This window comes from Drosophila bipectinata, chromosome 2R, assembly GCF_030179905.1.
Source record: "Drosophila bipectinata strain 14024-0381.07 chromosome 2R, DbipHiC1v2, whole genome shotgun sequence".
Lineage (NCBI taxonomy): Eukaryota > Metazoa > Arthropoda > Insecta > Diptera > Drosophilidae > Drosophila > Drosophila bipectinata.
Genome location: NC_091737.1, coordinates 10491563 through 10507264, shown reverse-complemented (window position 1 = coordinate 10507264; position 15702 = coordinate 10491563). Strand labels below are relative to the sequence as shown.

At 47.5% G+C, this 15702-nt stretch overlaps 3 protein-coding genes across 3 annotated transcripts; 1 reads left to right on the top strand and 2 right to left on the bottom strand.

Moving 5' to 3' along the window:
* Positions 1-22: 22 nt before the first annotated feature.
* On the bottom strand, positions 23-3261 carry Pms2 (mismatch repair endonuclease PMS2). The gene is made up of 8 exons (XM_017252734.3): positions 3105-3261; positions 2884-3043; positions 2683-2826; positions 2058-2626; positions 1347-1995; positions 550-1290; positions 241-494; positions 23-181 (listed from the first exon to the last, which is right to left on the bottom strand). The coding sequence occupies exons 1-8, from the start codon at positions 3225-3227 to the stop codon at positions 71-73; spliced, it is 2751 nt and encodes a 916-aa protein (XP_017108223.2). The 5' UTR covers positions 3228-3261; the 3' UTR covers positions 23-70.
* A 262-nt stretch (positions 3262-3523) lies between these two features.
* Positions 3524-7574, bottom strand: dup (double parked). The gene is made up of 3 exons (XM_017252866.3): positions 7217-7574; positions 6453-7114; positions 3524-5330 (listed from the first exon to the last, which is right to left on the bottom strand). The coding sequence occupies exons 1-3, from the start codon at positions 7295-7297 to the stop codon at positions 3860-3862; spliced, it is 2214 nt and encodes a 737-aa protein (XP_017108355.2). The 5' UTR covers positions 7298-7574; the 3' UTR covers positions 3524-3859.
* Positions 7575-7657: 83 nt separating this feature from the next.
* Positions 7658-14449, top strand: SRPK (SR splicing factor protein kinase). Its single transcript, XM_017252865.3, is given in 5 exon segments — positions 7658-7814; positions 8030-8159; positions 8402-9032; positions 10042-10974; positions 11034-14449. Coding segments are annotated over 3 exon segments (3066 nt in total). The 5' UTR covers positions 7658-7814; positions 8030-8159; positions 8402-8512; the 3' UTR covers positions 12647-14449.
* The last annotated feature ends 1253 nt before the right edge of the window (positions 14450-15702 follow it).

Sequence of the window (15702 nt, the reverse complement as noted above, 5' to 3'; positions counted from 1 at the left end):
ATACAAAACACTGAAAAAATAACTAAAACTTGATTCTTAATAGTAATTTAAAAAGGCTACTCAATGGCTTTCACTCTGTCTTGTCTGGAGCAGTAGCATCCTCCTCTTCATCATCTTGGTCATCCATTACCATGGCTATGTTTATGAGGTGACGCATGGTGGGTCGGCCATGGGGGCAGTTCTGTATTCAAGTATATGAAAGTTCCATTTTCCTTTGAAATCTAGCTTTTGGTAACTCACCCATGGCTGTTCTATTTCCCCCATTTGTGTGATGAGCCGCCGCATTGTTGTGGTTCTATTTAAAGCCGTGCCAATCATCACGGATTTACGGCAGGCCCGCGAGGCAAACATGGCACGTACTCTTGAGGGTCTACATATGGTGCCCTCGGGTGCATCCTGCAGCATAAAGATTAGCTCGTCAATGTCCTCCTTTCCGAACTCCCAGCGCTTGCTGTGCGGCTTGCCCAACAACTTAATCTTTTTGGTGGCAGGAGCTGCAAGTACAATAGGACTTTAGTTGTGAAACCAAAACACAAGCAATAATCCTACCGTCATGGTTGATCTCGAACTTAAAGCCATTCTTTTCGAACACTGCCAGGTGGTCAATAAGAACCATTTCATTCACGGCCGTCAGGTCAAGGGATTGGGGCACTGTCAGTCGCTGGTATTCCAGCTGAGTGGTTCGCTGCAGGGTCTCGAAGTTGTACTTCTCATCGGTGGCATGCTGGTCCACGATGAACAGATCATCCTCGAGCTTGACGATGATAAAGCCCAAGTTAAACTGGCCGATAATGTCCATGCAGACAAAGTCTTCCTTGCCAATCTCCCGCTGGAGTTCAGCCTCTGCATTGTTATTCTGGTTTGGATTTATTTCACTTTTGAACCTCAGCCTCTGTAGCTTGGCTCGGGATCTACGCTCTCGTTGCTCCTTCTCGTGAGCCTTCATTTTGGAGGCTATCTCCTCCAACGAAGTACGTATTTCTCCTGTAGCATATTTGGACATGGATTGGTTCGGGTCCTCCTCCTCCTTGTCAAACTCAATTCGTGTAGGCAGCTCAATAGCATCTTCGCAATCATCTTCCTCTGTGGCGTCGGTTGACTGCGAAAGTAATGGAGCTTCTACTTCTAAGTTTGTTATAGAATCTGACTTGGATTCGGATTTTTCACTGGACTTAATCTCTGTCTTCTCCTTGGGCTTAAATTCTGCTATGCTACGTCGGTTTTTTAAAGGCGTCAGGACCTTGCAAACAACATTGGCTGCTTTTACTGGTTGGGTCAACAAATCGTAAGCTACAAAGAACGAATAACCATTAAGAAAGATTCTTTTTGGATTTTCTTTCTCCTACCTTCAGATTCTTTTTCAAGTTCTTTAAGATTTAAGAAACTGTCATTAAGTTTGCTCTGCTCCTTGTGGTCTTTAGACGTATCCCGATCTCCACCAACACTTTCCTCTTCACATTCCGACTTGTATGTCAGACTCTGCTCTTTGGGCGGTTCCTGAGTGAGAAAATCCTGAATCTTCTGCATTTTCTTATTTCGGCTGGCCAGTTCCTCTGCTTCGGTGCAGCGGCGCTTGATGGAGGCTTTGGGAGCGGTACCTTGCGTGTCCCCAGTCCTGCGCCACTGAGTAAGCACATCCATGAATCGCTGGGTCGAGCTAATCGGAACCAAGTTATCGTCCTCTTCCTCCTGGATTGCGTTGCTCGATTCATTGGCTTCCTCCACTTTTTCCTCCTTTTTCACAGTTTTTGGTTCAAACATACTGACAATTGTTGTGTTTTGCATCTGAAAGGTAGATGGGGTTTGACCAAAAGTGTCCAGCAGGGACTTTTTAAGAGCTAGCAACAAAATGCGCTCGTTGTTGATCAGCAGTTGACGCTTATCCGGCGTCAGATTCACATCCACATCGGAGCGAGCGGTAACGATGTTCAAATAGATAAAGGGCTGTTGCTGGACATTATAGCGATGGTAGATTTCGTTCATGACTTTGGCTATCTGGAGATCACAAAATACTTATAATAGCGAGTACGTACTAAAAGGTTCTAGGCTATAGTTACATTCTTGGGATCGCAGGGTCGGGAATTGACGAAAAAGTACTGACGATCTCTGCTAGAGCGACCAGCGCCATGACGACAGCTTGAAATGTATCCCTCTAATTGGAAATCTGCCTGGTTCAGTCGCTCCACATCCTCCGCACTAAATTGGGTCAAGGTAGTGTCGGCCGCATCTGCAGAAGCCTCCAAATCAGCCCGCAAACCTGCCTCGCTGAGATCGCCCTTTTCGAAGGGCGATTTTAGTGGCACCAAATCCGCTACTTGACGGGCTCCAAAAACAGCTGAAATATTGGCTAGTACATCCTGGGCACCGTGTGTCTGAAGCACTACAGTCTTGGCGCCCTTCGGTGTCTGGTTGCTGCATAGAATCCGTACACCCTTTGTGACCAGACAATAGGCCTGCAGGATCTGGCACATCTTTGTGAACTCCTTCTTGATGTTTCGAGTGAAATCCCGCCGTCGGACGGGCAGGGTTACAAACAGATTGGAAAGGCTGACAGTGGTTCCGATTCCCCGAGCACAGGGCGTTCGCTTCTTAATTTTTCCCTCATGGTCCAGCTCTACTTTTAGGCCTAAGATGAAAAGGATTGGAAGCTGAGAGAAGACATACTCTATCTTTACGACTTACCCACTTCAGTGCTTTTGTGGCGTGTTTGGATGACCATATCGGATAAAGCGCAAAGGGAACTCAGAGCCTCTCCCCTGAATCCGAATGTTTCCACACCCAGGAGATCCACAAATTCCCGTATCTTGGATGTGTGATACTTGGCAGCTTTGAGGTGAAGTGTTATTTAGATTTTTCACGATTTACAGCAGATTTTAGACTCACTCATGCCCTCCAAATTTGATTCTTCTACGCCACATCCATTGTCGCTGACTTCCACGACTTGGAGGCCCTGATCTTTTAGTTTAATCTCTACCAGCGTGGCTCCCGCATCAATTGAGTTCTCCACCAGCTCTTTGACAGCCACCGCTAAGCTGAGCACCACCTAGAAACACAGTTTAAGCCGGATTTAAGCGATGTAAACAAATGTGAAGTGAAGTACATACCTGACCAGAACAGATTTTGTGTACAGTGTCCTTGGCAATGGCCTTTATTTGGCCAGAGGCAGCTGTGGTCGGAGCTGGAAGTTCCGGCTCCACATTTTCTACTATTTCTTCAGGTTTATCCATGAGTTTTGTGATATTTATTGGATCATCTTATTGTTTAGTTTCTAAATATTTTAACAGTGTGCCCATCACCTTTTTTGAATTGGCGCCAAATCGCCGGTGGAACAGTATGCAATTATTTCTACATTATGTAAGAAAAATGTAAAATAACATAAGGCTAGATGGCGCTGTGTAAGAAGTGAGGTTGTTTGAAGCCTTTTAAACTATTTCGTAATGCTTTCTTTGATAAACAGTTCTACTGTTTAGTTTTTATATTCAAACTAAAAAAAGGCGAAATTTAAGTCAGGAACACTGCAGTGTAAATTCCAGCAAAAATATTTATTTATTCAACGTATTACAACATGAAAAATGCGCCTAAATCTATAATAAGAGTATAATAAACGAATAGTCCAATCATGATATTTAATAATTTTTGATAATAATAAGCGAATGTGATGAATCCAATCCTGGTGTGTCAAAGGGGTTTGTTCTATAAGCAATGTCAGAAATCGGAAAAGCTTAGCCTAGGATAACTCCAAAAATTGGGCTAGCGAATTAAACAGGTCCTTAAAGATATAGCTGGATGTAGCCACAGGGTCAATGATCGACGGGTTCCCGCGTCCTGGTTACCTCTCCGGTTTGGTTGGCATTCCCGCTCAATTGGTCTTCGCGTTGGCCAGGTTCTCCAGCTTTTCGATGATCTTGTTCATGTCCAAGTCCTTGGCCACCTTGAGGTACATGGTCTTACGCACCTCGTGGAAGGACGCCCAGCTGGGCAGTTCCTTGGCGAGGATCTTCAAGTGCGTCTCGATCTCCTGCGGCGTTAGGTTGGCTCGGAAGCTGTTTTGAATCTTCTTGATGACTATCTCTAGGGTGAGCACACCTTTGCGCTCGGTGACGAACACATTACGCAGGTGTCGCGCCAGTTCCGGCAGTCTAGAATACTTGGTGGCCTCCTGATCCTGCGACGGACGCCTGGTCATTGCATCTAAAGCCTTGGCGGCTTGTTTGGCCCGGATTTTCTCAATCAGCGACTTCGGCAGACCCTTTAGTAGATTGGAAGTGGCATCCGGTGCGGTGCATTCTTTCACTGTGGGCGTTGCCGTTGCGGTTTGATCCTTGCTAGGTCCAGGGACTTCTTCTTTAGCTTTAGGGTCGGGAATACCAGGAGTACCTACAGTTCCTTTATCCATTTTTGTAGTTATTGCTTCTAATTTTTGGCCTGCTTCTGCTGCCCTTTTATCCGCCTCCAACTTGGCCTCGTAGCGATCCATGGCCCTCTCCATGGGAGTGGCGCAGTTGAAGAGGTTCCTGGCAGTGGAGAGAATGTCCTTGGCCGAGGAGTACTTCTCCACATTTGGTGGCTGTGGCAGCGGCGCCAGCTCCACCTCCGGGCAGCTTTCTAGATCAAATTGTGGATGCCAACGTGTCAGCGCTTTCTCGATGATGATTGGCGGATCCTGGGAACGCAGGAACTGGTCATGCGCCCGCTTCACCCTATCGAGCAACAGGCTCTGGAAACGCTGCATACGGGCTGTCATGACATGCGGATTCATGGACGTCGACTGGGCCGACGCGAGCACATCGTCCTCGTTGATCTTGGATTTCGATCGCTGCTCATGGGCCGCAGCGGCTTCCTCCTCGGGGAGCTGCTCCACATTGGGGGCGATGATTAGCTGGAAATAGTCAGCCTTGGACACCGAACCAAAGTTGCGCATCTTCATCTGGCTGAAGACAAAGGCTTCTGGATAAATGTGCTTGATCTGGGCCAAGTGGGTTTCCGTGAAGTTCTTCCGCAGCATGCGCTGCACAGCTGGCTTCAGCTTCTTGAACGTGATGCACTCCTTGCGGTTGTGGAACATGGCCACCACAGAGTCGAGTCCCTTGAAAACCTCCAGCAAGTGGCGATACTTGTAGGGCAGTGGAAGCTGTCCGGCACGCGAGGTCTCCACCAAACTGGCATAGCGTTTGTAGGCTGGCACCTCCACCAACTTGACCGGAGATCCTTTCTTAGCCGGACTGAACAGCAGACGCTTGGACACGTCCGTGTGGCGGGGCGACATGAGCTCATGTTTGTCCGGAGTGGGTGGCGGCAATTTAGTGGGTGTTTTGAATGTTTTAAGTGGGCTGGAAGTAGATAAGAAACATGTTAATCAAGTATGCTATGTCAGTATCTAGTATCTAGTAGGCTAGTAGTTAAAGGACTAGCTTTTAAAAGAAAACTCAACATAATTTCCATTTTATTAGTAAAGTTTAGACTAGTTTTTATGTAAAGCAGTCAAATTTTAAGAGAATATTCTTTCTAAAATTTTTATAACCGTACTAGAAGGTATTTAATTCGTAATGAATATAAAACCAAACAGCTGTTACTATTTTTAAAAGGGTAAGTAAGCAAATAGCATATTCCATAAAAAGCTTGAAATATTAACTCCATACGATAGCGGACGAAAAGGGGGTAACAAGCTTCTTAATGTTTTCCGATGGTAACAAGTATTCCTATTCGAAAAAGGTTCCTATAGGTATCCTTGCAACATCCAAATATAGCCAGAAAAACCGTTACGAAAAAAGGTTTCTACCTGGGTTGCACGGATACACACACAACGAGTATATCTGTATAGCAATGTGCATTCCCATGCAGCAGCAGCTAAGATCCTTTTCGGGACAGAGAGGGATGGAAAGTAAGCCACCCCGAATGCGGGCGAGGAAATAAGCATTTTAAAGGGAAGGTCAGGCAAGATTGTAACGTCTCCGAAGGGTAAACATTGCTATGCACACACACACACACACAGTCGCGTTGGAATGGGGAGGGTCAGTCAAGTAGATGGGCATGTTGTACAGACGTCACGAATCAGCAGCAAATACACCGAATTGCTATACTCAAAGCCAAACAGCCAGCGGTGACTCTTTGCTGGAAAATATGCAACTTCAGCAGAAGAGCTGGCTTGGCGGAGTCGGAGTCAGAGACGGAGACCCGGAGAGCGACCTCGATTGAGGCAGAACTGCAGCGGAATAGCAACTGCTGGCCTTTCGTTAATGATGTTACCCGGTTTTTTACCGCAGCCCAGCCAAGCCAAGCCACGCCATACTATGTGGTTTGTTTATGCCGATTCTAGGCCATACGACCAGTCGAAATTGTTGTGGCAGGCACATATACATATCTTCATATGGTTACAAGACCGTTAAAGATTTTTAAAATGATTTTTAGGCAGATCGGAAAAATAGTAATGTTTAGGAATGAAAGATTCTTACCTTGTTAGCACCTCCAGTTCGATGGTGTCGAACTCCTTAAGCTGTACAGCCATTGCCGATTTCGAGGGCGATGGTCCTGCTTCCTTAAGTCGTCGATTGCGCTCCTCCTGCTCCTTGCGCTTCTGCTCCAGCGCTGCCTTTCGGGCGAGGACGGCTTTCAGCTCCTGCATCTTAGCGCTCCTTGAGATTTTGGTCTTCACCTCGTCAAAGGTGAGCTGGCGCCGCAGGTCCTTGTCCGCCTTGATGGGTGAGGCATCCTTAAGGATCTGTTTGGTGGGAGTACGCAGGCCGCGCGCTATGTTGTCAGCATTCTGTAGACTGGTGGCTGTGAAACTAATCTTCGGGGTCATTTCGCTTCCCTGTTGGAGCTCATCCTCGTCCAGCTTGCTAGACTGGGTCTGTTTGCGAGGGGAGAGGGTTCCTTTCTTGATGAACTGGACCAGCTTGGGCTGTTTTATGTTTGCCTCCAGTTTGCCGGAAGGCGCTGTCTTCTTTTTGCTTTCCTGTGGGGTGACGATCAGACGGACATTGCGCCCGGATCGGGTTCGCATGCCGCTGACCGCCGCCTTCAGGGTGTCTATGTCCACATCCTGGTCTGTGGGAGCCCCCGCGGGGGCGGGAGCCTGTGTGGGAGCGGGGGCATCGACCGGTTCCGCCAGGCGCTGCAGAAGGAACAACAATTAGCGTCACAAAATGGCTGTACATGCAAAAAACGCACTCAAAGATACAAATGTATCTGGTCACGTTTCGGGATCAGTTCTTACCCTAGTTTTGATGGTCGTGGCATCATCCAAAGCGGCACGCTTGCGATTGGTGAAAAATGCAGCTACCGAGGGCTGGGCCATTGCTTATATGCACAATTTTTTCCTATTTGTGATTGCAGTTTGGTTGTTTTTTCTCTTTTGGCACGTCGGCGGCTATTTACTTTGGTGTGAGCTCACTGCACTTATTAGCGGGTTGGGGTTTTTTGTTAATTCTTTTATCAGTTACCACGTCGTGCCACCGCACTGCTCAAATTACAACTGGCCACGATTTTTGGTTGGCTTCTATTTCCCTCCAAAAACTAAAATTGCGCCAAAACTCTCATAGTGCTGTACAACTCCGAAAGCGAGAACTTAGCAACACTGTTGTGTCAGCTGCTAGGATTCCTTGGACTGTCTAGTAACACTTTTATAACAGCTGTTAGTTGACACATTTTCTAACACAGCTCTGACGCAGGGTTGATTTTTACGAAGAGTTTTTTCCACCTTGCGGATTTTGCTGGGCGCGTGTTTTTGCACGTTTCAGCCTGGATTAGCGGAACGCTGCTCGCTCTAAATCGTGATGCGATCTGACTAGTCCACGGCCAGTTGGGAAAACAATGTAAGTAGCGGGCGAACTTTTTCCTGGGGCATTGCCAGTCCGATTTGCGGAGTGAAAAAATGCCAAACTGCGGCAATAGGAGAGAGGGAGTCGGCGCTACCTACTCGGGAGCGAGCGAGATGGCTGGCGTTTGTTAGAGATAACACTTTTTTTGGCCTATCCAACAATCGTTCTATTTTCGATAACCGTGCAAATTGTTTGATTTTTTCCCGTAGGTGAAATTTCCGTGAAAAAAAGACGCTATTGAAAAGCAACACTGGAGAGAAGAACCTTTGGCCATATTTCGTACAACACGCTACAAACTTTCGTAAAGGAATCAAGTTCTGGAGCAAGCGTAGCCCCCAGGCAAGTAGTCCAATATCGGTGTTGTTGTTTTTGTGTTCAGTCCCCATGTTGTTGCTGTTGTTTTTGTGGTACCCAGCTTGCGCACACAAAAACAACAAATAAAGCATGGAGACAAGCGTGAAACCTCGTACATTGCCTTATTGAGATTTTGTGCCAGCTCTTCCCCCACTCTTAATTCATTCTCCTCTTCCCGTTTTTTTTTTCTCTTTCTCCACCTCTTCTAACGCGCTCCCCCACAACAGCTGTTACACCTGGTGGGGAAACAGACAGAAACCCGAATAGAATAGAATCGAAGCCACAGTCGCAGTCGCCGTCGCCGTCGCAGCAGAAGTAGCAGAAACAGCCGCAGCAGCATGAACTCGAAGGCTGACGTCAACCGCCGCGTTCTGACCATTCAGGCGAAGAAGAAGCGCCATAAGAACAACAAGAAGCGGGGCAAGCAGAATGGCAATGCATCCCAGGAACAGCAGCCACCACAGCACCCGAATCCCAATCCAAATTCTGGGCCGTCAGCACCGGATAATGCTAATAATAGCCATGTAGAAGTGCTGCATGCGGGCAATGCCGGGAATAAATCCAATGTTAGCGCTAAAGCTAGCGCGTCCTTCAGCAAGGCCACGGGAAATGTTTCGACTTCTAGCGGTGGTTCTGCCAGCACTACGGACCAATATCAGCCACCCGCGCCGCCGCCAAAACCCAATCAGAAGCAGCAGAAGCAGAATCAACAGCAGCAGCAACAACAGCAGCCGCCGAGAAGCTCCTCCAACGACTCTTACGAATCCGAGCTAGCCAGCGAGAACGAGGAGCAGGAGCTGAAGGAGGACTATTGCAAGGGTGGCTACCACCCCGTCAACATCGGTGACCTGTTTCAGGGTAAGGCACCTGTTTGCACCCCATTCCACCAAATACTACGTGTTTATTTCCTCTTTGTGTCCGACAAAAAACAAACAACCTAACAACTAACCTCCAACTCATTTGCTCTTGTTGGCCATATTGGCGTTTCAAGCACGGCCTCCGCCCCGAAAATCCGAAAAAAGCACCAACAACAACAGGTTGCCAGAGGGGCACAGATAAATCGAACCCTCTGGATGCGTGCCAGAGTCGGTTGTTTGTGTGTGTGTGTTTGTGCTCACTCTGGGGGATTTTGGCCCACCCCCAGGGCGCAAGGGTTGCTCGTTTTTTGGGGAGGCCGACGACGTCTGTGTTGTGGTGACGACAACAATGGTAACAGTAAAAAGGGGCTGTGTCACCTCCAACGATGTCGCTACCCCCCCCCCCCTAGCTTGCATTTCCTTTGGCCTCCTTTCCGATGTCTTTCCGTTTCGGTGGTGCCAGCTGCCATCTGCCAGCTTTCCGCATGCCAAGTGCACACCATTTGTAGGCTCAGAAGCTCGGGCGAAAGAAAATCCAAATGGCAATCGCTTGGCAGCGATAACAGGGCGGCCTGATAGCGTTAGAACGAAGCTTAACAAATCGCTAGATAGTGTACAATGAAATAAACAAACGAAATTTGCTCACCTTTGGCTGGGGGATGAAATCAGTTGCAATGTACGAGGCTCTCTAGTAAGGTTAGGTCATGGGGTAAATGGTGGAGCCATTTAAAGTTTTAATTCCTTAACCAATCTCTGGTGTTTAACCCTGAATCATGCACCCCTGCACAATGAACACTCCATTGCATTCAGTCCGCTATTTTAATTGAATTCAAGCCGAGAGCAACCAGAGCTGGCCGTTGGGTCAGTCTGATTGTGACAGTGATGCGATTAAAATGGATTTATTGCCAGCGGAGGCAAACATTTGTGATTTCATCTACCTAAGTGGTTCGAACTTTTACCTTTAGCAACGCCCACTGAAGTGTTGAGACTACAGCTATTTTTGATTCCAGGTCGCTATCATGTCATCCGAAAGCTGGGCTGGGGCCACTTCTCGACCGTTTGGCTATGCTGGGACCTACAGCAGGAGCGCTATGTGGCCATCAAGATTGTCAAGTCTGCTCCGCACTTTGCCGAAACGGCCAAGGACGAGATTAAAATACTCAGGACGGTCCGTGAAACTGATCCGTCGAATCCCAGGCGCCAGAAAACCGTCCAGATGCTGGACGATTTCAAGATAACCGGTGTTAATGGCACCCACATATGCATGGTGTTCGAGGTGCTCGGCGACAACTTGTTGAAGCTTATCCGGAAGTCGAATTATCGCGGTATTCCGTTGAACAACGTGAAGACCATCACTCGACAGGTGCTCGAGGGTCTGGACTACTTGCACACTTGCTGCAAGATCATCCACACCGACATCAAGCCCGAGAATGTGCTGCTTTGCGTCGACGAGCCCCATGTCCGCTCCCTGGCCACCGAAGCCACCCAGTTGTACTGCATGAACTCCAAGATGTACCCGTCGCTGGTCAGCCGGGCGCCAAAGGAATACCGCGAGCCACCCATCACCGGCAAGATGAGCAAAAACCGCAAGAAGAAACTAAAGAAGAAGGCCAAGAGGCGCATGGAGCTGTTCAAGAAGCAGCGTGACTATCTGGAGCAGACAGGAGGTCAGGTCGAGGGCATGGATGGTGAGGAGCAGACCAACTTTGGCGTTAACCACAATTCAGTCCAGAATGGCGATGCCGGCGACTCCGATGCCGATGATGATGATGTAGAAGTCAACAAGGAACAGGATCCGGTTGAAGAAAATGATACTGCGGCTGCTGGCCAGCCTGTGGTGGCCAAGGAGGAACAAGAGCGAAAGACTGGCGGGGAGGAGCAACAGCCACCGTCGGATGGCACTGAAAAGGCCAAAAAGAAGAGGAAAAGGAACAAGAATAAGAGTAAGTTTGACTTTCAATCGATCCTCTGAAGAACTTGTTGATTAATTTTTTGTTTCCAGATAAGGGAAATCAACAGCAAGGTCAGCAGTCTGCGCAGCTGGAGAACTCGGTCAGCAGCGGCGACATTAGCAATGCGCTCAAGAGCCACCAGACCAACGGCAGCAGCAGCATTAGCAATTCTAACAGTAACTCCATTAGCAATTCGAGCGGCACTTTGAAGGGACAATCAAATGGCAAGAAAATGCCGCAGCAATCCAAGAAGGAAAAGTCGAAGCAGCAGCAGCAGCAGCCATTGAATAACAACACAAGTTCGAAGCCCAACTCGAACAGCATTTCGAAAATCTCAAGCGAGTCTGTGGACAACTCTTCGTGGTGTAACGGGCCGTATTCGGAGCCACTGTTACCACCACCTCCGCCGCCACCGCAAGTTAAGCATCGCCCCAAACGTGATCCGGCGCTGGAGGAGTGTTCGGTGGATGTGAAAATCGCCGATCTGGGTAATGCCTGCTGGGTGGACAAGCACTTCACTGAGGACATCCAGACGCGGCAGTACCGCTCCCTGGAGGTGATCCTAGGCTCCGGCTACGATACTTCTGCGGACATCTGGAGCACTGCATGCATGGTCTTCGAGCTCGCAACCGGCGACTATCTGTTCGAGCCGCATTCTGGCGACACCTACTCCCGCGACGAGGATCACCTGGCGCACATCATTGAGCTCCTGGGTCCCATTCCACGGCGCATCGTTTTCCGAGGCACCTACGCGCAGCAATCGTTTAACCGCGAGGGTGAGTTGCGGAACATAACGGGCCTGAAGCCCTGGGGCCTGATGGACGTGCTGCTGGAGAAGTACGAGTGGTCGCACAGCGATGCCGAGTCGTTCGCATCGTTCCTCAAGCCCATGCTGGAGTTTGATCCGGCCAAGCGGGCCACCGCCGCGGAGTGTTTGCAGCACCCGTGGCTTAGATAAGATACGATGCAGCCTGGTTGTTGGCTGCGCGCCACCCAGCCAGCAGTGGGAGCAGAGGACGTGGCGGGACGAATAGGATCGGGAACAAGAGCAGTAAGAGGAACAGTATCGGAAGCGGCATGTGTGGAGCCTTCGGAATCGGTGGCCACTCTGGCGTCCATTTCATCAATCGCATCAACTTCGGCGGCAGCTATGGCGGCGTTGAAGGCGCGTCCGTATCTGGTGCCGCCATTCGCGGCCACGGCCTCGGCTCCACCAACTCCGCAACCGCATGTAACCAGTACTACGTCCATGGCGTGCACTGCGCCAGCAACACCTACAAGACGTCGTCTCGCCACCGACACGGAGATGGCGGTGGCTGATTTCGATATTGCCGAGTTGGAGGAGATGGTCGAAGCTCCACCCCACACCAAGACCAAGTCGCATCGATTCTTCTGGCGAAAGGCTCTGCGTCGCGTCTTCCGGCGCCGCAAGTGACATCAGATGCGGCGCCGCCGGCAGGATTTACCCCGATGGCACCGTCCCGTTACCGCCCACCGCCGCTGCCGGCGTCGCAGCCTGGCCGAGCGGGTGCGACGGGTGTGTGCCTGTTGCGCCTACGGTCAGGTGCTGTTGCGTGCCGCTCGTGTGGCCCTGCTCAGCTGCATCCGCTGGCGAACGCGTGGCAACATCCGTAACAACAACTTTTACTTCAGAAATCACTAGAATCGCAGCCATCAGCCATCGGCCAGCAAACAGGAAACAGCAACAGCAATCAGCTTACTGTCTACAATCTCCCCACTCCAGACACTAGAGCTACGTTTAATGTTAACACATCCATACGATTTAGTTATATATACGCGCCAGCACTTAATTTATTTCTTGTGTTTTACATCGACAATTAGACTATTTTCGTTGCTACATATGAAATTATAAAACGTATTACCGCCTAACCGAACACTTCCCCCCGAATCCTGTAAATAGGGTCACTAGTGCTCGACCCCATTCAGCTAAAAATGAAGCATACAAGTTATAGAGCGAACACTTAAGTAAAAGCTAAATCGAAAGCGAGCGATTTGAAGGAATACAAGCCTATTTGCATATAGGGTTATATCTGTTACTGTACATTTAGCCAAGAGGCGAATCGGCAAATATATACATTTATAGCGTACATAGTTAAATGAACTGGAGCCCAATCGAGCGGATGGTTTTTTATTAGCATATGTGAAATGTACATGGATGCAGAACATGAATTTGAGCTGAACATTACAATAATGAGAACGTAGTTAATTAGTTAACCCTCGGCTTAGTGATCGACTTGAAAAACAAAAAAAAAAAACAAAAAGAAAACATTAAAATGAAATTAGTAATCGTAAAGCCGTAACCTCAAATAGGAAAGCAAACGCACTACCAGAAACAGCCACAAGTGAAACCAATCCTTAATAACTAATCGGTCTTAGTAAACAAATAATAATTAATTGTAGCCGCCACAACAAAGTATTGTTCAATATTAAATACTAGCGCAAGTGCAAAATAATTACAGCAATATCGGGTAGAAAATTATTCAATACACACAGAGACACTAGACGCAACTTCAATTTGGCACACTTATCAAAATACTAGAGCCACACAAAAATTTATGAAATTTCTCACGCCCATACTACTCTTAACACAAATACCTAAAGGCCACTTTAGTTAAGGCTAGATCATAATGCGATTTTTCGTCAGAATATTCGATTCGATTCGACAAAGTTGTAGAGAAGCTAAGAAAAGAACGAAGGGATTATCAGAATGGCAGGATGGTTCATTATCCTTCGGCAGGGGATGGGTGTTTGACAACTATATACAGTACATACATACACATATATGGATAAGTGGCCTTATTAATTCGGTTCTCCGCACCACACCAAGCACTATAACCACATGTACACCCAAAACCACACTTCATACACACTCAAACACACAGAAAGTAATTAGTCCCCAGCCATTTGCAATACGAAAGCTAATTGAAAAACACCTCAAACTATATAATATGAAGAATTAGGTATGAATATTATTGTAACTTGGGCGCAGACATTATTGTAAAGGGAAGCATCGCCGATATCAGTGGTAGATTAAACTAAACAGTGTCCAGGCTTAGAATGGCGGAGAGAATGAGGAGACGGTTCTATAAGTAGTAGCCCACAATCGATCTACAAATGTTGTCACCAATTTAAACATAAACGCGAATTCAGATAGTTCTTCGGCAGGCCGATGTCTCGATAATACTTACGCATATACTCTTTGAAAATCGCCTATACTTCCAATCAGAAGATATCACAAGTGAAAAAGCAGGAGGAGTTTGAAGCAAGAAAATGGATCTATTCCAAGCGACATAGAACCAGAATCAGGAACCCAGCTGCCGAATTGCAATTCCAATATGTTCTCACGCTTTCAAAGAGTATAATTATGAATTATACGATACGATACATAATTTATTGATGTAGTTATAAACAAAATAAACAACAAATTACACAAATTGGAAAACAATCGATAGTGTTTCTTTCAGCATCCATCTAGTCAGCCAGCATCCAGCAAGCAGAATCTATCTTTTGGCCATAAATTTTAGCCAGCTTTGGAGGGCCAGCAAAGGATTGAGATACACATGGCAGTATGCTGGCAATTTATGGCCACATAAAAATCACAAAGCAGCCAAGTTCTAACGGATGGCTGAAAATGCGGAAACTTTCGTATTGGCCAGAACTGCTGCGACCTTCGGCCAGCTCACATTAATTCCATGTTATATCCTCCGTACTGGAATTCATCACGTCTGTTTGTCAATGGCTCGAAATTGAATTTCATCTGCTAGCCAGGTTTTCCACGTGCACCCAAATGTCTAACCAAAAGCAATGGCCAGTCGTTAAATGCTATGCACATATTTGTATCTTTGTATCTGGATGAAAATGCCCAACGCTCAGGTGCACACGGCCGCATACGGGGGCCTGATACTATTCCACCTGACGTCGGATTGTGAGGAGAAAAGGCCACCGCCCCAGGCGGCGATTGTCAGACTGCTCTCAGTGGCATCCGTTGGTTGGCAAAAGTTGGCTCCTCCTCCACTGTTTGCCTTTTCCAACTCTCGGCCAAGAATCTAGGGGCTCCCGGGAATCGATCTAAGACAAATTCGAAGAGCTCACTTTGCACACACATATGGTATATGGTATATGGTATATGGCTCCTGGTATTTGGTTTATTGTTTGCCAAAGTTTCACCAAAGTGAAAAGTGCTTTCCGGCTAAGCGGGGGATCAGAGTGGGATAGCGTAGAAAAATGATGCAATTCATCCGAGGAGGTAAGTAAAGAATGAAAGTCGAGATTGGGTGTTAGTTTACTTGGTGTTTTTCTTTGGTTTAATATCAGGGATATCTTGACTTGAATGATTTCTGTCTGTATATTAACCTGTCTGTAATAATGAAATTAAATTACCCATTTCAAGAGCTAATTATCCTTTTAATATTATTAATCCATTATAGCCCATTCCCCCACAATGGAGTCTAAATTCTTGAGAGTTCATTTCAAATGAATTAAACATTTTCCTGTTACTTGTGAACTTGCAAATACTTTTAAAGCTCTTACAGTTGAGTTGAACTGCTTGGAAGGGGCATTCAATTTCATTTGCTTGAGAGTTTGGCCACAAGGCCCGATTTCAATGCGTATGCTAACGAGACGAGGACCCGCAGACTGGTAGCCCGGCTCCTGCTCCAGCTCCTGCCTACCCGACCTTGTCCGCCCACCCACATTTCG

What these genes read in the sequence shown, in the direction of transcription:
- Pms2 (XM_017252734.3), bottom strand. Translation starts at nt 3,227, where the DNA reads ATGGATAAACCTGAAGAAATAGTAGAAAATGTGGAGCCGGAACTTCCA. An exon ending in ACAAAATCTGTTCTGGTCAG is followed by an intron (nt 3,044 to 3,104) that starts GTATGTACTTCA and finishes CTGTGTTTCTAG; the next exon opens with GTGGTGCTCAGCTTAGCGGT. An exon ending in GACCCTGCGATCCCAAGAAT is followed by an intron (nt 1,996 to 2,057) that starts GTAACTATAGCC and finishes TGTGATCTCCAG; the next exon opens with ATAGCCAAAGTCATGAACGA.
- dup (XM_017252866.3), bottom strand. Translation starts at nt 7,297, where the DNA reads ATGGCCCAGCCCTCGGTAGCTGCATTTTTCACCAATCGCAAGCGTGCC. An exon ending in CCACGACCATCAAAACTAGG is followed by an intron (nt 7,115 to 7,216) that starts GTAAGAACTGAT and finishes TTCCTTCTGCAG; the next exon opens with CGCCTGGCGGAACCGGTCGA. An exon ending in GAACTGGAGGTGCTAACAAG is followed by an intron (nt 5,331 to 6,452) that starts GTAAGAATCTTT and finishes ATCTACTTCCAG; the next exon opens with CCCACTTAAAACATTCAAAA.